The 24,673-nt window shown below is 39.8% G+C and overlaps 1 protein-coding gene across 7 annotated transcripts in view; it reads right to left on the bottom strand.

Annotated features, from left to right (window-relative positions):
• Positions 1–10,098: 10,098 nt before the first annotated feature.
• The window catches only part of LOC133652161 (MAGUK p55 subfamily member 2-like), a 39,090-nt gene continuing 24,515 nt past the window's right edge, over positions 10,099–24,673 (bottom strand). For 2 of the 7 annotated variants that reach the window (XM_062050595.1, XM_062050597.1), the window contains 7 exons: positions 22,684–22,815; positions 22,293–22,395; positions 19,731–19,799; positions 18,189–18,350; positions 17,908–18,110; positions 13,797–13,925; positions 10,099–11,496 (listed from right to left, as the gene is read on the bottom strand). In XM_062050595.1, coding sequence (XP_061906579.1) covers positions 11,320–11,496; positions 13,797–13,925; positions 17,908–18,110; positions 18,189–18,350; positions 19,731–19,799; positions 22,293–22,395; positions 22,684–22,815 — 975 coding nt within the window. In that variant the 3' untranslated portion in view covers positions 10,099–11,319. The remainder of the gene's footprint in view (positions 11,497–13,796; positions 13,926–17,907; positions 18,111–18,188; positions 18,351–19,730; positions 19,800–22,292; positions 22,396–22,683; positions 22,816–24,673) is intronic. The other 5 variants (XM_062050598.1, XM_062050599.1, XM_062050601.1 and 2 more) reach the window with 3 other exon arrangements.

Below are 24,673 nucleotides of genomic sequence, written 5' to 3'. Positions count from 1 at the left end.
ATGTGTGACTGTACGTCTACTGCCTTAGTGTCCTACGTGCGACTGTACATCTACTGCCTTAGTGTCCTACGTGCGACTGTACGTCTACTGCCATAGTGTCCTACGTGTGACTGTACATCTACTGCCTTAGTGTCCTGTGTGCCACTGTACATCTACTGCCTTAGTGTCCTATGTGCGACTGTACGTCTACTGCCTTAGTGTCCTATGTGCGACTGTACAGCTACTGCCTTAGTGTCCTATGTGCGACTGTACGTCTACTGCCTTAGTGTCCTATGTGCGACTGTACGTCTACTGCCTTAGTGTCCTATGTGCGACTGTACGTCTACTGCCTTAGTGCCCTACGTGCGACTGTACGTCTACTGCCTTAGTGTCCTACGTGCGACTGTACGTATACTGCCTTAGTGTCCTACGTGCGACTGTACGTCTACTGCCTTAGTGTCCTACGTGCGACTGTACGTATACTGCCTTAGTGTCCTATGTGCGACTGTACAGCTACTGCCTTAGTGTCCTATGTGCAACTGTACGTCTACTGCCTTAGTGTCCTATGTGCGACTGTACGTCTACTGCCTTAGTGTCCTATGTGCAACTGTACGTCTACTGCCTTAGTGTCCTACGTGCGACTGTATGTCTACTGCCTTAGTGCCCTACGTGCGACTGTACGTCTACTGCCTAAGTGTCCTACGTGCGACTGTACGTCTACTGCCTTAGTGTCCTATGTGCGACTGTACAGCTACTGCCTTAGTGTCCTATGTGCGACTGTACGTCTACTGCCTTAGTGTCCTATGTGCGACTGTACGTCTACTGCCTTAGTGTCCTATGTGCGACTGTACGTCTACTGCCTTAGTGTCCTACGTGCGACTGTACGTCTACTGCCTTAGTGTCCAACGTGCGACTGTACGTCTACTGCCTTAGTGTCCTACGTGCGACTGTACGTCTACTGCCTTAGTGTCCTACGTGCGACTGTACGTCTACTGCCTTAGTGTCCTATGTGCGACTGTACGTCTACTGCCTTAGTGTCCTACGTGCGACTGTACGTCTACTGCCTTAGTGTCCTACGTGCGACTGTACGTCTACTGCCTTAGTGTCCTATGTGCGACTGTACGTCTACTGCCTTAGTGTCCTACGTGCGACTGTACGTCTACTGCCTTAGTGTCCTACGTGCGACTGTACGTCTACTGCCTTAGTGTCCTATGTGCGACTGTACGTCTACTGCCTTAGTGTCCTACGTGCGACTGTATGTCTACTGCCTTAGTGCCCTACGTGCGACTGTACGTCTACTGCCTAAGTGTCCTACGTGCGACTGTACGTCTACTGCCTTAGTGTCCTATGTGCGACTGTACAGCTACTGCCTTAGTGTCCTATGTGCGACTGTACGTCTACTGCCTTAGTGTCCTATGTGCGACTGTACGTCTACTGCCTTAGTGTCCTATGTGCGACTGTACGTCTACTGCCTTAGTGTCCTACGTGCGACTGTACGTCTACTGCCTTAGTGTCCAACGTGCGACTGTACGTCTACTGCCTTAGTGTCCTACGTGCGACTGTACGTCTACTGCCTTAGTGTCCTACGTGCGACTGTACGTCTACTGCCTTAGTGTCCTATGTGCGACTGTACGTCTACTGCCTTAGTGTCCTACGTGCGACTGTACGTCTACTGCCTTAGTGTCCTATGTGCGACTGTACATCTACTGCCTTAGTGTCCTACGTGCGACTGTACGTCTACTGCCTTAGTGTCCTACGTTCCTTTACTGTTCCTAATATACGTAAACGACATGTCATCAGCATGCGACTGTGAATTGTTCCTGTTTGCGGATGACTCGGCCCTGCTGGTATCCGGCAAGGACAAGTCACAGGTGGAAAAAATCCTCAGTGCTGAACTCTGTAGAATTCGCACCTGGCTCGCTGACAACAAGCTATCCATACACTTGGGTAAAACGGAATCCATCCTATTAGGGTCCCACGTCAGTGACTTCACTATTAAAGTGGGTGACATTGTTATCACCAGGAGAGATGAGGTCACCTACCTAGGTTCCATTCTAAAGGCTAATCTTTCCTGTGATAAAATGGCAACCAAGGTAATCAAAAAGGTCAACAAACGAACAAGATTTCTCTACAGAATCTCCTCTCTGGTCAACAAAAGCACCATAAAGATTCTAGCGGGAACTCTCGTTCAACACTTTTTTCGATTACGCTTGCACTTCCTGGTACTCTAGCACCTCCAAAACCCTCAAATCTAAGCTCCAAACATCCCAGAACAACCTAGTCAGATTACTTCTAGACTTCCACCCCAGATCACACCTCACTCCTACCCACTTCTCCAAAGTGGGCTGGCTCAGGGTGGAGGACAGAGTAAAACAACTTGCACTGAGCCTAGTCTATAAAATCCGTTACACCTCCCTGATACCGAAGTACATGTCAAACTACTTCTATAACGTAAATGACCGCCGTAACCACAACACCAGGGGGAGCTCCACTAACCACGTTAAACCCAGATTCCGATCTAACAAAGGTCTTAACTCATTCTCTTTCTATGCCACATCAATGTGGAATGCACTCCCAACAGGTATAAAAGAAAGTGCATCTCTATCCTCCTTCAAAACCGCACTAAAAGAACATCTCCAGGCAACTGCAACCCTAAACTAACACCCTCCCCCTTCCACATCCCACCTCCCCGGATTGTAAATAATCAAATGTATATACTTGTTCTTATGCTTTCTGATCTCTCTATGTCCATTACTTGCTGTACATATTCTACCAAGTCAAACCTACACTGTTTCAATGTCCATTTCTCTGATGATGCAATTGTTGATGACCGAAGTGCTGATATCAACCAAACCTAACCCCCCCTCCACATCCCAACCCCCGGATTGTAAATAATGTAAATAATTCAATGTATATACTCTGATGATTAACTTGTGTGATGACTGCATTATGATGATAGTATATATGTAACCGGTGGTCTTTTCCTCTGCGTTGTGTGTCTTTAATGGAACACGACCGACACCATGGATTGCTCAGCTGCACTTTACTGACAATACAGAACATACAATTGTCGTCAATAACTTTGTTTCCATCGTCAAGTCCCTCTCCCGTTATCGTGGACAAAAAGGCGTACAACAGTGAAATAAACATACCTGACAATACAGAACATACAATTGTCGTCAATAACTTTGTTTCCATCGTCAAGTCCCTACACAAATATAATACAGAAAAAGATAGTGAACTTAAATTCTTAACATGACAATGTTTCTGTCGTCGCATGCACGCCTACCTCTCCCGTTATCGTGGACAAAAGGGAAGTTGGAAGGCGTGTCCAACGCATATAAAAAGACAGGTGTCACAATAATTATTGCAGTAGGAGGGACAACGAGACAATGGTTCCACATTGACAAAACATTGAACAATATCCAGGTATTTACATGTAACTTACACATTTTGTGTAATTATAACAATAATAAAGCATTATAAAATACATTATTTACAAGACATAATTGACCCTGTTACATATATTTGTACCATGAATTGGTTACGTGGACCCCGATTTAAACAACTTACAAAACTTATTCGGGTGTTACCATTTAGTGGTCAATTGTACGGAATATGTACTGTACTGTGCAATCTACTAATAAAAGTCTCAATCAATCAAAACATGCGACTGTACGTCTACTGCCTTAGTGTGCTACGTGCGACTGTACATCTATCTCTGAGGATTTATGTGGTGAATTTACTCTTAAATTAAAGCTAACTGTATTTTGCTTCGTCACCGTGGTTACCGTTGGACCAACGTCCGCCATCTTAGAAAATACCCCTGAATGTGACTCGTTTTTAACTCATAAACTTAACAAAACCGACCTTGGCTTAACATTGCTTACTCTAACAGGTACAGAATAAATTATACTATTGCGTGTTTGTGTTATATTAGACTGACCATACGTCCTCTTTTCCCCGGACATGTCCTCTTTTGCGGGGGTGTCCGGGGTGTCTGGGCGGGGTTTCTTAAATGCCTCAAATGTCCGGCATTTTGAATTAGGGTTGCGTGTATTTTCAATGTACGTTCAGGGTTAAGTTAAGAAGGGGTTAAAAAAAAAAAAACTGAAGGTGTGCGCACGTAGCAACATTCGTGAGGGAGGGGCAGAGACACAGAGCGAGAGAGCTAGTGAGTGGAGAGAGACATGAGAACAAGGAATGCCGAAACGCAAATGCAACTTCACGGATGATTTGCGGGAAAAATATTCGTGTTTTCGTCCTGGCCGTGACACATGGGAAGCAGAATGCACTGTGTGCAAAGCAGCAACGTATGTATCTGTGGCAAATAAAGGGGCCAACGATCTACAAGCCCATATCCACACTACAAAGCACAAACAGCTGTGCAGGGCGCGAGCTCGTCTGCTGTTTTTTGTTTAAATTTAATTCATTTGTTTTGAGGCATTATTTATGTTTACATTATATACAAGAGGTTATTTTGAATATTTCTACCTCTGCACTTTTTTTTTCCAAAACTGTGAATGTTACAGAGTATAAGTGTGACTTATTTTGTTATACTGTCAACCAGTGTTGACGTTAACGCACTTTTTGTGTCTTTTTAACGCATTGAAATCAGAGAGGACGCAGATTATAATTAAAAATTTTTTTTTTTTTTACCATTTGTGGCCCACAGCTAATGTTTTAAAGGCCCAGGGCACATTCTAAAAATACTATTAAAATAAACAAAAACATAACAAAAGTGAAATAAAAAAGCTTAAGGTGAAATGTAATTTAGAAAAAGTTGCAATGTTGACTAATAAAACAAAGCTGTTTTTTTTCTCTTTTAAACAGTCATTGCTCAAAACATAATATTGAATCAAAATCATTGTTATTATGAATTATTGACCTATCAAAGGTTCCGATTACTTCACATCAAATATTCCACTTTGAAAAATATTTTTGGTGGAAGATTTTGCATATTTTGTGTTTGCCATAAAAAAACATAGTTTTGTTTGACAAAAAAGGGTGGAAAACAAACAAACAAACAAACAAACAAACAAACAAAACAACATAAAAAAAACTAAAACATTTTGAAATGAGGAATATCTGAAGTTGATGTAGACTCCAGAGATTTAAGCGTTAAATATAAAATGTATGTATGCCCTGGCACACCATTATCATCATTTCATGACCCAAGCAAAACAATTTTTACACTTTTATACTGAAATAAATACACCTACAACTTATTAAATAAAAACGTAAAAAAAACTACCAGCAGCTCTAAAGTTTAGATCCATGAAGGAAAGAAGAAAGTGAATGAATGTTTATAACTGAATACATTTACATATGTATACACATTTGTTTTCTTTTGTATTATCTTTTTTAATGAATGAAGTAACGTTTATAACAACCTTTTTCCAAAACACAATATAGAATGTGAGATATAACAGGACAATGCATACATTTGTCATTTGTTTTCAAAACGCTTACAAAAAAGTGGGACCCCAAACATTTACTGTGGGACCCCATTTTTATGACTTGATGGGGTCCCTGGGACCCCATTTTGAAAATTCCTAGCGCCAAAACTGCTGTCAACAGAGGACAAAAAAATGCTTTATTTAAATAAATCTATTATTTATAAAGCAAGTTCGAGTATCATTGGCAAATGTTCACCTAGTCCCGGCCTTGGCGTGCTGCCCGCCTTGGCACGCATATATGTGTCCTCTTTTTGGGATGTCAGAATATGGTCAATTTATGTTATATGCGAACCAGTTTACCTGCAAAACAGTTTAACAGCTTTACAACCGGAGCTTGATGTCTCTGCTTTCCTCATATCAGTACTGACAGACTTCTTCTCCATGCCAGCTACTGATACCAAGGCACCAAGCGCCCTCTACTGGTGTAACTAAATATCGCATTCTGCATAGAAATACATGTTAAACCTTGACGTCACAAAACAATGAGTCTAAAAACATGATTTAAACCGCGTTTTCTGACCTTAAAGAGTTTTTAATGGGGGGGACAACTATTTTAATCAAAGTAAATCACTTAGTGCCACATACACACCACACATACACAAGTACATACCACACATACACAAGTACACACCCTGCACATACACAAGTACACACCACACATACACAAGTACACACCACACATTCACAAGTACATACCACACATAAACAAGTACACACCCTGCACTTACACGAGTACACACCACACATTCACAAGTACACACTTCACATACGCAAGTACACACCACACATACGCAAGTACACACCTCACATACACAAGTACACACCTCACATGCACAAGTACACACCACACATACACAAGTACACACCACACAGACACTAGTACACATCCTGCACTTACACAAGTACACACCACACATACACAAGTACACACTTCACATACACTAGTACACACCACACGTACACATGTACACGCCACACATACTCAAGTACACACCACACATACACAAGTACACACCTCACATACACAAGTACACACCTCACATACACAAGTACACACCATACATACACAAGTACACGCTCCACATACACAAGTACACACCCCTCATACAAAAGTACACACCTCACATACACAAGTACACAGCATACATACACAAGTACACAGCATACATACACAAGTACACACTGCTCATACACAAGTACAAACCTCACATACACAAGTACACACCTCACATACACAAGTACACACCATACATACACAAGTACACACCCATCATACACAAGTACACGCCTATCAAACACAATTACACAACCCTTATACACAAGTACACACCCCTCATACACAAGTCCACACCGCTCATACACAAGTACACACCATACATACACAAGTACACACCCATCATACACAACCCTTATACACAACTACATACCCTTCAAACACAAGTACACACCTCACCTACACACGTACACACTATACATACACAAGCACACACCACACATACACACTCCACATACACAAGTACACACTTGACATATACAAGTACGCACCACACATACACAACTGACATATACAAGTCCACACTCCACATACACAAGTACACACTTGACATATACAAGTACAGTCCACATACACAAGTTCACTCCACATACACAAGTATACACTTGACATATACCAAGTACACACCTGTCATATACAAGTACACACTTGACATACACAAGTACACACTTGACATATACAAGTACACACTCCACATACACAAGTACACACTTGACATATACAACTACACACTAGACATATACAAGTACACACTCCACATACACAAGTACACACTTGACATACACAAGTACACACTCCACATACATGAGTACACACTTGACATACGCAAGTACACACTTCACATACACAAGTACATATTTGACATACACAAGTACACACTCGACATTCACAAATACACTCCTCACATACACAAGTACACACCTCACATACACAAGAACACACCATACATACACAAGTACACGCTCCACATACACAAGTACACAGCCCTCATACAAAAGTACACACCTCACATACACAAGTGCACACCATACATACACAAGTACACACCCATCATACACAAGTACACATCTTTCATACACAAGTACAAACCTCACATACACAAGTACACACCTCAGATACACAAAAACACACCCATCATACACAAGTACACGCCCATCATACACAATTACATAACCCTTATACACAAGTACACACCCCTCATACACAAGTCCACACCCCTCATACACAAGTACACACCATACATACACAAGTACACACCCATCATACACAAGTACACGCCCATCATACACAATTACACAACCCTTATACATAAGTACACACCCTTCATACACAAGAACACACCTCACCTACACACGTACACACTATACATACACAAGTACACACTTGACATATACAAGTACACACCACACATACACAACTGACATATACAAGTACACACTTGACATATACAAGTACACTCCACATACACAAGTGTACACAACCCTTATACATAAGTACACACCCTTCATACACAAGAACACACCTCACCTACACACGTACACACTATACATACACAAGTACACACTTGAGATATACAAGTACGCACCACACATACACAACTGACATATACAAGTACACACTCCACATACACAAGTACACACTTGACATATACAAGTACACTCCACATACACAAGTATACACTTGACATATACCAAGTACACACTTGACATACACAAGTACACACTTGACATGTACAAGTACACACTTGACGTATACAAGTACACACTCCACATTCACAAGTACACACTTGACATATACAACTACACACTAGACATATACAACTACACACTCCACATACACAAGTACACACTTGACATACAGAAGTACACACTCCACATACACAAGTACACACCTGACATACACAAGTACACACTCGACATTCACAAATACACACCTCACATACACAAGTACACACCTCACATACGCAAGTACACACTCCACATACACAAGTACACACTTGACATACACAAGTACACACTCGACATTCACAAATACACATCTCACATACACAAGTACACACTTGACATACACAAACACACATTTGACATACACAAGTACACACTCGACATTCACAACTACACACCTCACATACACAAGTACACACCTCACATACGCAAGTACACACTCCACATACACAAGTACACACTTGACATACACAAGTACACACTCGACATTCACAAATACACACCTCGCATACACAAGTACACACTTGACATACACAAGTACACACTCCACATACAGAAGTACACACTTGACATACGCAAGTACACACTCCACATACACAAGTACACACTTGACATACACAAGTACACACTCGACATTCACAAATACACACCTCACATACGCAAGTACACACCTCACATACGCAAGTACACACTCCACATACACAAGTACACACTCGACATACACAAGTACACACTTGACATACACAAGTACACACTCGACATTCACAAATACACACCTCACATACACAAGTACACACTCCACATACACGAGTACACACTTGACATACGCAAGTACACACTCCACATACACAAGTACACACTTGACATACACAAGTACACACCTCACATACACAAGTACACACCTCACATACGCAAGTACACACTCCACATACACAAGTACACACTCCACATACACAAGTACACACTTGACATACACAAGTACACACTCCACATACACGAGTACACACTTGACATACGCAAGTACACACTCCACATACACAAGTACACACTTGACATACACAAGTACACACTCAACATTCACAAATACACACCTCACATACACAAGTACACACCATACATACACAAGTACACACCCCTCATACACAAGTACACACCTCTCATACACAAGTACGCACCTCACATACACAAGTACACACCTCACATACACAAGTATACACCATACATACACAAGTACACACCATACATACACAAGTACACACCCATCATACACAATTACACAACCCTTATACACAAGTACACACCCTTCATACACAAGTACACACTAGACATATACAAGTACACACTCCACATACACAAGTACACACTTGACATAAAGAAGTACACTTTACATACACACAGACACACTTGACTTACACATGTACACACATGACATGTACAAGTACACACTCCACATACACAAGTACACACTTGACATACACAAGTACATATTTGACATACACAAGTACACACTCCACATACACAAGTACACACTGGCCATACACAAGTACACACTTGCCATAGACAAGTACACACTTGCCATTTACAAGTACACACTCCACATACACAAGTACACACTGGCCATACACAAGTACACACTCCACATACACAAGTACACACTTGACATGTACAAGTACACACTCCACATACACAAGTACACACTTGACATAAACAAGTACACACTCCACGTACACACTTGACATGTACAAGTACACACTCCACATACACAAGTACACACTTGACATAAACAAGTACACACTCCACATACACAAGTACACACTTGACATAAATAAGTACACACTCCAGATACACAAGTACACACTTGACATTTACAAGTACACACTCCACATACCCAAGTACACACTAGACATATACAAGTACACACTCCACATACACAAGTACACACTCCACATACCCAAGTACACACTAGACATATACAAGTACACACTCCACATACACAAGTACACGCCCATAATCGTCCTCTTTGCTCGGCCCGCCTTTGTCATGTGACTTCCTCACTGGCTCCTTGGTGATTGGCAGAGAACCTTCTATGGTGTTCCAAGGGGGCGTGGTTAAAGTGGGCGAACCTGTCACATCTCTCCTCAGTGGTCATTGGTGTGTTTACTCATATTTGAAACTGGGTGTACATGATTGACATTTTAATAACCAGCACCAGGACCAAGTTAAACCTTGGACACTTTTCAAAACCAAAACACAAATTCATCTTTATTGAGTGAATAAACAAACAAAGTTACACATGAATACTGCAGTGTTCCCACTCCTAGTTTGGCACTGTGGCTGGGATCCAGTTCGGAAAGTTGGGATCCACGTTGGCGCTGGTATTTGTATCATCACAAACCTTCTCAATGGTTCTCAAGGTGTTCCACTGCTCGGGGATTCTAGAAGACCCAGGTGAAAGGAACCCACTTATGGCTTCTAATCTAAAAGACCCAGGTGACAGGAACCCACTATTGGCTTCTAGAAGACCCAGGTGAAAGGAACCCACTAATTGTTTCTATAAGACCCAGGTGACAGGAACCCACTAATGGCTTCTACAAGACCCAGGTGACAGGAACCCACTGATGGCTTCTAGAAGACCCAGGTGACAGGAACCCACTAATGGCTTCTAGAAGACCCAGATGACAGGAACCCATTGATGGCTTCCGTAGACCCAGGTGACAGGAACCCACTGATGGTTTCTAGAACACCCAGGTGACAGGAACCCACTGATGGCTTATAGAACACCCAGGTGACAGTAACCCACTGATGGCTTCTAAAAGACCCAGGTGAAAGGAACCCACTGATGGCTTCTAGAAGACCCAGGTGACAGGAACCCACTGATGGCTTCTAAAAGACCCAGTATACAGGAACCCATTGATGGCTTCGGGAGACCCAGGTGACAGGAACCCACTGATGGTTTCTAGAAGACCCAGATGACATGAACCCATTGATGGCTTCGGGAGACCCAGGTGACAGGAACCCACTGATGGCTTCTAGAACACCCAGGTGACAGGAACCCACTAAAGGCTTCTAGAAGACCCAGGTGACAGGAACCCACCGATAGCTTCTAGAAGACCCAGGTGACAGGAACCCACTGATGGCTTCTGGAGACCATGTCCAGGGCAGCTTTGACCTGACAGTAGCTTTCCTCCAGGTTGTTGTTCTGGATGGTGAAGTCGAAGTAATGGCCGTAAGCCGCTTGGATTTTAGCGCTCTCTTCACACGTTCTCTGCAACTCCTCATCCTGCCACCAACAACACGTGGTTACCATTTATCACACAACGTTTAATCAGCAACAAATCCACTCCTTATTTAAACTATAAACCATTTTAGACCTCGGACTTGAACCGTTTGATTTGTAGTGCACAGCTTTGCCAAGCGGGGTTTGAAGCATGCTACTGATAAAGCACGTTCCCCGTGGTAACCCGCCCCCTGATTTGAGAAGAACTGCTTTAGCAGAACAAAAATAGTCGGAGTTAAACTCGCATTAAAGTACTATGAGTTGAAGCAAATATTCTTTGCTTCCTGGTCTAGATCCACAGAGGAGTTTTAGGTTACTTTGTCACTTCTAACCTTAATCCGCTTTCCAAAGTACCACTAGGTCCAAGTTGCACCCATTTAAACCCTGGACGGAGGGGTCAATGATGGTCCTACTTGCACCTGGTGTGTCCTAAAAGTTCAAACTGTGCCCAAAAAAGGCCCTGAACTGTACTAGTTGGACACATGTCAGAACTTTTGGGGCTACCAGGACTTCCAGAGTTCAGTTCTAGTTGGTGAGCTAGGCCCTTTAGGGGTGAGATGGCCTTTTTTGGGTGAGTCCAAGACCTTGGACTTTCTTGAACACAAGTAGATAGACCCCAACCACTATAAGGTAAATTCTGCTGAAAAGGTGCCCTGGCTATTTCCAGTGTCCTAACCCGTCCAAGAACGTTGTCATTCTCTGCCGTGTTCCTATAGGCCAAATGCGAAACATAAACCCTTAAGCCCGTCCTAGGTCTACACCAAGGCCTCCTTCCGGCTGGGCATGAACACCCGGGAGGCATCCAGGAGGCATCAGAACTATACGCCTGAACCACCCCTGCGCTTGTCCCAGATGACGGACAAAGGAAACTAATCTAAGCCGCTTGTATCTGTGATATTGATCTTTCGGTCCCGGCCCAAAGCCCATGAGGGTGGGGCCATAGATAGACCGGTAAATTGAAAACTATACCCTATGGCTTAGGTCTCACAGCGGTCCGGTCAGTACAGCAGTTGCACATGATGTGCTGCAGTTTTCCCTCACCCTTGAACAAGACTCCTTCACCTTTGGCCATGTGCCAGCCAAAGAGTTAATCGGTGGGAAGAACGACTTGACAACCTTCCACCACTGCCTTTAGAACTGGCCCCTGGAGCAGGTACCAACTACGCAGTCTGGAAATGCCCTGACCGACTAAGAACTGGTGTTGGACGTACAAAAGCCACTCTTGCTAAATGGTGATACCTGAATGACAGGGTTGCTGTGTGGGACTGTGGTACTGGACCAGAGACCAGGGTGCACCTCCTGATATGTCCCTTGCTGGAACTGCCCTGCACAGCATCGGACTTAGCAGAGTTTAATGAGAAGGGACAACAATGTGTTCATTTGAACCACATCTAGCCAAGTCTTGTAACTGACAACAACAACCTGAGACAAGACCTCACTCCCAACCCGGACGGTGAAATCCACCCTTTTCCAGCCGAGAATTATGGACTTGATAGATTTGTGCCGAGTCTCATTCCAAAATTGCAGATGATGTGGTCAGGGAGTTCAGCTCTCACTGGACGGGTTCGCTGGGATGAGAATAATCCCCTGCAAGTCTTAGTCCGTGGTTCTCGCCTACAAAAGGCCATTTCCCAGGTCCAGGATGACATCTTGCCCGAAATGGAGGAGTTCCTTGGAGTCTTGTTCACGAGTGAGGGAAGAGTGGATCGTGAGATGGACCAGCAGATCGATACAGAATCTGCAGTGATGCGGACCCTGAAGGAGCTAAATCAGAAGGCAAAGCTCTCAATTTAGCAGTCCATCTAGGTTCCCATCCTCACCTATGGTCATGAACTTTGGGTTGTGACCTACGAGACAAGATCACGGGTACAAGCGGCCGAAATGAGTTCCCTCCGTTGGGTGGCGGGTCTCTCCCTTAGAGAGGGTGAGAAGCTCTGTCATCCGGGAGTAAAGTCACTGTTCCTCCACTTTGAGAGGAACCGGATGAGGTGGTCCCGGCATCCTAACCCAGACGCCTTCCCGGGGAGATGTTCAGGACACATCCGACTGGTAGGAAGACTCAGGTAACATTGGAGAGACTACGGCATCGGGCTGGATGAGGTCGCTGAGAGACGGAAGTCTGGGCTCCGTGCTCAGCTTCTTCGTAATCTAATTTTTCATTTGGGAATGTTGGGTATGGTACATGTTGCCAATGGCTTCACGAAACCAAAGATGAGGTCCTAAAGTCCCCAAACTTTAAGATGTACCGCTGGCTGCACAAAGCAGATTCCGGCTGTATTGTGCAGGGACATAGTATTACTCACTGAAAGGACTTTGGTCGACTCGTCCGCCTCCACGCTGGAACAGTTGTTAGTCTTGAGGGCCTCAAAGTCTGGAGATTGAAGGAACACCACAAAGGGCAAAAACTCGGACGTCCTCAGAACTTTGAGAGACTAAAACAGACAGGCAAATATTCATGAGGATTGTTGTACGTATAATATCACACTAAACAAGTTGTACTCACTACACATACAGTACTTTATATACAAGTATTTTATTCCTGCTGATTTTGTTACCTATAAAGTACACAATTTCGAAGTACTTTAAGGAACTTTTTTTGTGTTAAAACCATGAACGTGTCCTTTTTTTCCACGTGTTTATTGAAGTACATTAAGTTTTGGTCATTGTTCTGACCCTCCTAAAAGGTTAAGTTAGCATGTTAGTGGACTTTGTACCTGGACAAAAACAACAACAGTACGTGAGGAATTTAAAGCCACCAGCGTGCTAACATTTGCTATGATCCAAACAGAGATTCTTACAGACTGCTACGTGTGTGCGAGTAGAAGGCCCTTTTATTAGGGAAAACCTTAGCACCGGGCGGTCAAGGCAGCGGCTTGCAGGTGAGTCCAAACGAGAAGGCTAAGCAGGCAAAAGCAAATGCAGCATCACACACTTTTGAAGTACTTTAAGGAATTTTTTTTGTGTGAAAATAATGAAAATGTTTTCATTTTTCCGACTCTCTTGAAATGTTAAGTTAGCATGTTTGTAGACTTTTTCCCCGAACAAAACCAACAACAGTAGGTGAGGACATTCAATCCGCCAGCGTGTTAACATTTGCTACGATCCAAACAGAGATTCTTACAGACTGCTACGTGTGTGCAAAGACAGCAGGCTATGTGCAGGTAGAAGCAGGGGCGCCGAAAAGGGGGGGTAAAAGAGACGGATTCTAGGGGCCCATGATGGAGGGGCGCCCAGAGAGGCCCCTAATGATGATGAAATTATAATACAGAAAAAATAATGGGGGCCCTGTAAAGATTCTTTTCATGGGGCCCAAAATCCCTAGCGGCGCCCCTGGGTAGAAGGCCCTTTTATTAGGGAAAACCTTAGCAGCTTTGGTGGTCAAGGCAGCGGCCTGCAGGTGAGTCCAAACGAGAAGACTAAGCAGGCAAATGCAAACGTAGCATCGCATGCTAAACATACGCACACAAGATAAACAATAATTAGTGAACAGAGGCAGGTGAGTCTACTGATCACCAATCAGGAGCAGGTGTGGAGATCAGTGCTCGGAACAGCAAGTGGAAATGATAAAGAAAGAGTGCTGTACCAGAAATAAATACAAAACACAGTAACAACATAATTTATAGTTACAATTTTTATTTTTTTGTTATATTTCTGTAATTAGCTCATTTAGTTATATTTTTAAATCTGTTTGTTTTAATTGTATTGCTTTTATTTAGTTTTTGGTTATATTTTTTATTTGGCTTCTTAGTTATATTTTTTTGTTATTATTTTTTTTATATAATATTTTGATTATTTTATTTAGTTGTTTAGTTATATTTCTGAACTTGGTTGATTTACTTACATTTTTAATTCAGTTCTTTGTTTTAGTGTTTGGTTGTATATGGGGCGGTATGGCATAGTGGGTAGAGCGACCGTCCCAGAAACCTGAGGGTTGCAGGTTCGCTCCCCGCCTCTTACCATCCAAAAAATCGCTGCCGTTGTGTCCTTGGGCAGGACACTTCACCCTTGCCCCCGGTGCCGCTCACACCGGTGAATGAATGAGTTGTAAAAATGAATGATGGGTTCTCACTTCTCTGTGAAGCGCTTTGAGTGCCTAGAAAAGCGCTATATAAATTTAATCAATTATTATTATTATCTTTTTTATTTAGCTTCTTAGTTAAATTTTTTAATGTAATATTTCGATAAATTATTTTATTTAGTTTTTTAGTTATATTTCTGAACTACGTTGATTTAGTTATTTTTAATTTTATTTTTTCTATTTAGTTATATTTTTAATTCAGTTTTTTTGGTTTTATTTTTTTAATTTAGTTTATTAGTTATATATATATATTCTTTTAGCTTCTTAGTTATATTTTATTAGCATTGTTTTTTGTTATATTTTTTATGTAATATTTTGATCAATTATTTTATGTAGTTTATTAGTTATATTTCTGAACTAAGTTGATTTAGTTATATTTTTTATACAGTTATATTTATGAACTTGGCTTATCTAGTTATATTTTTTATTTAATTTTTGGTAAAAAAAAATAAGTAGTTACATTATTTTAGTACAAGTTTTTTTCTTTATATTTTTTTAATGTCATACTTTGATTAATTATTTTATTTAGTTGTGTAGTTATATTTCTGAACTAAGTTGATTTTCTTAGTTATATTTGCTTTTCTCCTCTGCTCCCCTGTCCCTTGTGGAGGGGGAGTTACACAGGTCCGGTGGCCATGGATGAAGTGCTGGCTGTCCAGAGTCGGGACCCGGGGTGGACCGCTAGACTTTTGACAAAAACAAGAAAGTTTGATCATATTACGCCTATACTGGCTCACCTGCACTGGCTTCCTGTGCACTTAAGACTTTAAGGTTTTACTACTTACGTATAAAATACTACACGGTCTAGCTCCAGCCTATCTTGCCGATTGTATTGTACCATATGTCCCGGCAAGAAATCGGCGTTCAAAGAACTCCGGATTATTAGTGATTCCTAGAGCCTAAAAAAAGTCTGCGGGCTATAGAGCGTTTTCTATTCGGGCTCCAGTACTCTGGAATGCCCTCCCGGTAACAGTTAGAGATGGTACCTCAGTAGAAGCATTTAAGTCCCATCTTAAAACTCATTTGTATACTCTAGCCTTTAAATAGACCCCCTTTTTAGACCAGTTGATCTGCCGCAACTCCCTCTCCCAAAGGGAGAGGGAGTTGCGGCAGATCAACTGCACAGGTCTGGTGGCCATGGATGAAGTGCTGGCTGTCCAGAGTCGGGACCCCGGGTGGACCGCTAGCCTGTGCATCGGTTGGGGACATCTCTGCGCTGCTGACCCGTCTCCGCTTGGGACGGTTTCCTGCTCGCCCCACTATGGACTGGACTCTCGCTGATGTGTTGGATCCACTGTGGACTGGACTTTCACAACATTATGTCAGACCCACTCGACATCCATCGCTTTCGGTCTCCCCTAGAGGGGGGGGGGGGGGTTTACCCACATATGCGGTCCTCTCCAAGGTTTCTCATAGTCATTCACATTGACGTCCCACTGGGGTGAGTTTTTCCTTGCCCTTATGTGGGCTCTGTACCGAGGATGTCGTTGTGGCTTGTGCAGCCCTTTGAGACACTTGTGATTTAGGGCTATATAAATAAACATTGATTGATTGATATTTTATTAGCATTGTTTTTTGTTATATTTTTTAATGTAATATTTTGATCAATTATTTTATGTAGTTTATTAGTTATATTTCTGAACTAAGTTGATTTAGTTATATGTTTTTAAACAGTTATATTTCTGAACTTAGCTGATTTAGTTATTTTTTTTAGCTTTAGTTACATTATTTTAGTATGAGTTTTTTTTATTTTATTTTTGACTGTCATACTTTTATTAATTATTTTATTTAGTTGTTTAGTTATATTTCTGAGCTAAGTTGATTTAGTTATATATTTTTTTATTTAGTTTTTTTTAGATACACGCTTTTTAATAAGAATGTTTCATAATTTTTTTGGTTAGTTTGAGTTTTATTTAGTTTAGTTATGATTTTTGTTTATTTTAGTTATAATTTTTCAGAATGTATTTTTGTAGGTATAATTCTGTAATTACTTTTTTGACTTCAATTGTGTTCATGTAGTTGTGTCCGCCCTGAGATTGGTAGGTTGGAGTTCAAATCCCAGCCGAGTCATACCAAAGACTATAAAAATGGGACCCGTTTCCTCCCTGCTTGGCACTCAGCATCGAGGGTTGGAGTTGGGGGTTAAATCACCAAAATGATTCCCGGGCGCGGCGCCGCTGCTGCCCACTGTTCCCCACTGCTCCCCAAGGGGATGGGTCAAATGCAGAGGACAAATTTCACCACATCTAGTGTGTGTGTGTGACAATCAGTGGTACTTTAATCTTTAATTCTATTTGACTGGACTTGATGAGGTATTATTGTACATATTTGCGTACCTGAGGGTGGGCGTCCAGAATGCAGATGCGCCCCGCCTCCACCACCTCGTGAATGGCGTCCATCTTGATCCCGTACAAACTGCCGTCACACTCGCCGTACTCAAGGTAGCAACCGTTCTTGATGTCGGCCTCCATCTTATTGCGGCTGGTGAAGGCGTACGTCCGACTCTCGCGCTCTTCCTTTTTGGGCTTCCTGGAAGTATCTGGATACACGCGCCATCACATGACCACATTTGAATGGTTTGATTGACACTTCAATGCAGGAAACTAATGATGTTTACACGGGATGGTGGTTCCAAAAAGATGAGGGTCTCGGAGCAGGAGCATGTTCTTCAGGCGACGTCTTCCCACACCTTGAGCCCCGATCACCACCAGAGTTTTACGCTTGAAGGGAGGAACTTTGGCTACCTCCTCGTACAGCAAGATCTCATGTTGGTCAAAGTCTGAGGACAGACCACGTGTCACATTATTCGTATCTCACAGACCAGGTGTCACATTATTTGTATCTCACAGACCACGTGTCACATTATTTGTATCTCACAGACCACGTGTCACATTATTTGTATCTCACAGACCACGTGTCACAATATGTGTATCTCACAGACCACGTGTCACATTATTTGTATCTCACAGACCACATGTCACATTATTTGTATCTCCCAGACCACGCGTCACATTATTTGTATCTCCCAGACCACGCGTCACATTATTTGTATCTCACAGACCAACTGTCACATTATTTGTGTCTCACAGACCAGGTGTCACATTATTTGTATCTCACAGACCACGTGTCACATTATTTGTATCTCACAGACCACGTGTCACAATATGTGTATCTCACAGACCACGTGTCACATTATTTGTATCTCACAGACCACATGTCACATTATTTGTATCTCCCAGACCACGCGTCACATTATTTGTATCTCCCAGACCACGCGTCACATTATTTGTATCTCACAGACCAACTGTCACATTATTTGTGTCTCACAGACCAGGTGTCACATTATTTGTATCTCACAGACCACGTGTCACATTATTTGTATCTCACAGACCACGTGTCACAATGTGTGTATCTCACAGACCACGTGTCACATTATTTGCATCTCACAGACCACACGTCACATTATTTGTATCTCCCAGACCACGCGTCACATTATTTGTATCTCCCAGACCACGCGTCACATTATTTGTATCTCACAGACCAACTGTCACATTATTTGTGTCTCACAGACCATGTGTCACATTATTTGTGTCTCACAGACCACGTGTCACATTATTTGTATCTCACAGACCACGTGTTACATTATTTGTGTCTCACAGACCATGTGTTACAATATTTGTATCTCACAGACCACGCATCACATTATTAGTGTCTCTACAGAAAAGTACTGCAGAAAAGTAATGCAGCAAAGTACTGCAGAAAGTACTACAGACAAGTCATGCAGAAAATTACTGCTGAAAGTACTACAGAAAAGTAATGCAGAAAAGTAATGCAGAAAAATGCTGCAGAAAGGTACTGCAGAAAAGTACTGCTGAAAGTACTGCAGAAAAGTAATGCAGAAAAGTACTACAGAAAACTGCAGTTGCTTGTTTCCCCATGAATACTGTAATCTTGACAGTGTTATATATCACGTTTGTGTCGTGACTTAATTAATTTGAGTGATTACTGTTGTAGAATGTGGAATAAATCATTAAAAAATGTGTAGTGAGTTGCTTGTTTCCCTGCCAAGTGTTTGAGTCGAATACTGTACTTTTGACAGAGGCGCAGTAAATAAAAATACTTATTTATACAATGAAGACAAAAACATGTTTGCCAGTACCTGCATTCTTTGTGGTGACGTACATCATTTTTTTCTTTCTTTTCACGCCAACACCTGTGCACAAGTTACCTGGGACAATGATCAATAGCAAAATGTGATCAGAGGAACATGGTGGAAATAATGATCAATCATTATATTCCTATTGGAAGAGTGAATGATGTCATTGGTTTAACAGTGTGTACTATTAGTGTGTACAAAGTATAAAATAGTGTGTACAATAAGTGTATACAAAGTATAAATACTGTCCACTATTAGTGTGCACAAAGTATAAAATAGTGTGTACTATAAGTGTGTACAAAGTATAAATACTGTCCAGTGTGTCCATTATTAGTGTGTACAAAGTATAAAATAGTGTGTACTATAAGTGTGTACAAAGTATAAATACTGTCCACTATTAGTGTGCACAAAGTATAAAATAGTGTGTACTATAAGTGTGTACAAAGTATAAATACTGTCCAGTGTGTCCATTATTAGTGTGTACAAAGTATAAAATAGTGTGTACTGTAAGTGTGTACAAAGTATAAATACTGTCCAATGTGTCCACTATTAGTGTGTACAAAGTATAAAATAGTGTGTACTATTAGTGTGTACAAAGTATAAAATAGTGTGTACTATCAGTGTGTACAAAGTATAAAATAGTGTGTACTATCAGTGTGTACAAAGTATAAAATAGTGTGTACTATTAGTGTGTACAAAGTATAAAATAGTGTGTACTATCAGTGTGTACAAAGTATAACATAGTGTGTACTATTAGAGTGTACAAAGTATAAAATAGTGTGTACTATTAGTGTGTACAAAGTATAAAATAGTGTGTACTATTAGTGTGTACAAATTATAAAATAGTGTTTACTATTAGTGTGTACAAGTATAAAATAGTGTGTACAAAGTATAAAATAGTGTGTACTATCAGTGTGTACAAAGTATAACATAGTGTGTACTATTAGTGTACAAAGTATAAAATAGTGTGTACTATTAGTGTGTACAAAGTATACAATAGTGTGTACTATTAGTGTGTACAAAGTATAAAATAGTGTTTACTATTATAGTGTACAAAGTATAAAATAGTGTGGACTATCAGTGTGTACAAAGTATAAAATAGTGTGTACTATTAGTGTGTATAAAGTATAAAATAGTGTGTACTATTAGAGTGTACAAAGTATAAAATAGTGTGTACTATCAGTGTGTACAAAGTATAACATAGTGTGTACTATTAGAGTGTACAAAGTATAAAATAGTGTGTACTATTAGTGTGTACAAAGTATAAAATAGTGTGTACTATTAGTGTGTACAAATTATAAAATAGTGTTTACTATTAGTGTGTACAAGTATAAAATAGTGTGTACAAAGTATAAAATAGTGTGTACTATCAGTGTGTACAAAGTATAACATAGTGTGTACTATTAGTGTACAAAGTATAAAATAGTGTGTACTATTAGTGTGTACAAAGTATACAATAGTGTGTACTATTAGTGTGTACAAAGTATAAAATAGTGTTTACTATTATAGTGTACAAAGTATAAAATAGTGTGGACTATCAGTGTGTACAAAGTATAAAATAGTGTGTACTATTAGTGTGTATAAAGTATAAAATAGTGTGTACTATTAGAGTGTACAAAGTATAAAATAGTGTGTACTATTAGAGTGTACAAAGTATACAATAGAGTGTGAGGATGTCATCAAACAGCACCTTGTAATTACAGTATGATGTATAATAGTGTAATTACAATATGATGTATAATAGTGTAATTACAGTATGTATAATAGTGTAATTACAGTATGATGTATAATAGTGTAATTACAGTATGATGTATAATAGTGTAATTACAATATGATGTATAATAGTGTAATTACAGTATGATGTATAATAGTGTAATTACAGTATGTATAATAGTGTAATTACAGTATGATGTATAATAGTGTAATTGCAATATGATGTATAATAGTGTAATTACAGTATGAATAATAGTGTAATTACAGTATGATGTATAATAGTGTAATTACAGTATGTATAATAGTGTAATTACAGTATGATGTATAACAGTGTAATTACAGTACAATGCATAATAGTGTAATTACAGTATGATTTATAATAGTGTAATTACAGTACAATGTATAAGTGTAATTACAGTATGTATAATAGTGTAATTACAGTGTGTATAATATTGTTATTACAGTATGATGTATAATAGTGTAATTACAGTATGATGTATAATAGTGTGATTACAGTATGTATAATAGTGTAATTACAGTATGTATAATGTGTAATTACAGTATGTATAATAGTGTAATTACAGTAGGATGTATAATAGTGTAATTACAGTATGTATAATGTGTATTACAGTATGATGTATAATAGTGTAATTACAATATGATGTATAATAGTGTAATTACAGTATGATGTATAATAGTGTAAATACAGTATGTATAATAGTGTAATTACAGTATGATGTATAATAATAATAATTATTATTATATAATAACTGTCCATGCATTTAAGTGTTTGACAACTTTCCTTACTTTAGATTAGATTAGATTACTTTAGATTAGATTAGCTTTCTTTACCTGCAGGAAGAAGTTCAACGTCTTTTTTCACAAAGGCTTTCCTCTTCTCTTCCAGCATTTGACTGGGAATCAAACCCGTGGGCCCGCCTTCCACATGCCGAGCCTGCGTGACACACACACTATTCATCCATGACTCAACTGCCTTATTTACTCACTGAAAGACATGCGCTCACTTGTTTTTCTGAAGCTGCTACATTTGCCATTCAAAGGAAAAACAAATACATTTTAATCATTAAAATACTTTTTATTTTTTTCATTTCACTTGCTAACTACAGTAAATGAATGAATAAATCAGAGAACAAATCAATCCATGAGGATAATAATGTGAATACATAATAAATACATGATAATGCATGAAAGCCATGCTGGTTTTAGTCAATGTGAACTTCACCTGCCACCAGTTGACATCGTCCTGGTTGACGATGTGCAGAATATCTCCTGTGTGGAACTTTAACCCTGCTTCTCTGCAGGGAATCAGGTTGTCACACGCTGGATCGTAGTCATAGTGACACTTGAAGAACATCTGAACACAAAACATGATTATTATTATTAATATGACTTATGTTATTATTATTATGACTTATGTTATTATTATTATCATTACTTATGTTATTATTTTTATGACTTATGTTATTATTATTATGACTTATCTGCAGGGAATCAGGTTGTCACACGCTGGTTCATAGTCATAGTGACACTTGAAGAACATCTAAACCCACAACATGATTATTATTATTATTATGACTTATGTAATTAATCTAACGACCTATATTATTATTATGACTTATGTTATTATTATGACTTATGTTATTAATCTAATTACCTATATTATTATTTTGACTTATGTTATTATTTTTAATATGAATTATATTTTTTATATGACTTATGCTATTATCATGACTTATGTTATTATTCTTATGACATATGTTATTATTATTATTATGACTTATGATATTATTATTATGAATTATGTTATCATTATTATGACTTCTCTGCAGGGAATCAGGTTGTCACACGCTGGCTCGTAGTCATAGTGACACTTGAAGAACATCTGAACACACAACATGATTATTATTATTATGGCTTATGTTTATTATTAATATGACTTATATTTATTGTTATTATGACTTATGTTTATTATAATGTATGACTTATATTGCTATCATTATTATTATTACTTTATTGCAAGGAATCTGAATAAGTGAGTTTTCCAAGCATGTTTTATTTTATTTTTTTATTTTATTTTAAACAACATAAAAAAAGACACAAGATACACTTACCATTAGTGCATCAACCCAAGAAAACCCTTCCTCCCCCATTCACACTCATTTACACAAAAGGGGCTGCCTCTTTCTGTTATTAAAAAAAAAACTTCTGGTTCCTACAATATAGAATAATACAGTCTGCAAGGGATACAGTCTTTAGAGCACACATGATTGTGTGTGGTGCTGGTCCACTAACATTTTCATTAATTACTATTTTTTATGTAATTGTTTTTATATTGCTTTACTTTCAAACAAAACAAACAAAGGACCTTAACTTCACCAGACCGGGTTGTCAATGAAATCAGATTGTTCAAAAGGGTTCTTAAAACCAGGTCCAGTTCAGATTACGTCCAGATCGGGCTCAGCAACACACACCTTCCCCCATGTACACCAAAAACCAGGGAACACAACAGGTTGCATACAATCCACAAACAAAAATAAATTTTCAAATTAAGCACCCATGTACAGTCCAGATCACATCCAAGTCGAACTCAGCAACACATACCTTCATTTATGTACACTTAAAATAGGGAATACAACAACAGATTGCATATCATATATAAACAAAATTACATTTTCAAAATAAGCCTTTGAGGACTTCCCATCTTTTTTTTATGTTTTTTGGCATCATTATCGTTTTCAACCATATCATTTTCTAAAGATAAAAAATACTGAATAAATGTTTTAAAGAAAGAAATACTAAGTGAATATCTGTTTTTGGCCTTAAAAATAAACCTTTCTCCAAGCATGTTTGTGAAGTAAGTGAGTGTGAAGAAGAAGAAGTGGATGAGATTCATGAAATTACAGACATCAATCATCAAGAAGCTGACTAGCTCACTTGGTGTAGCAGTTGGTGGTTGCTAGTCTGCATCATACTGAAGCAGAATGAGGGAGATTAAAGTGATATCAGTGTTTGGAGTCAGACAGATCTAACACTTCTACTTCTACTGTAACATTACAGTAACCTCACTTTTTAGACAACTTGAAATTGTCACGGCGCGGATGCGAACCCAAGATTCTTCCGCAGCAGGTTCCCACACTCTATCTGGCAGCATGCCAGTACACGCCCCTGCACGCACCACGCCCACGCTTCGCCGCAGCTGCAGGCTGTCTTTC

Source organism: Entelurus aequoreus, linkage group LG06 (genome assembly GCF_033978785.1).
Source record: "Entelurus aequoreus isolate RoL-2023_Sb linkage group LG06, RoL_Eaeq_v1.1, whole genome shotgun sequence".
Lineage (NCBI taxonomy): Eukaryota > Metazoa > Chordata > Actinopteri > Syngnathiformes > Syngnathidae > Entelurus > Entelurus aequoreus.
Note: the sequence above shows the minus strand (reverse complement) of the source record. Positions and strands in the feature narration are given on the sequence as shown.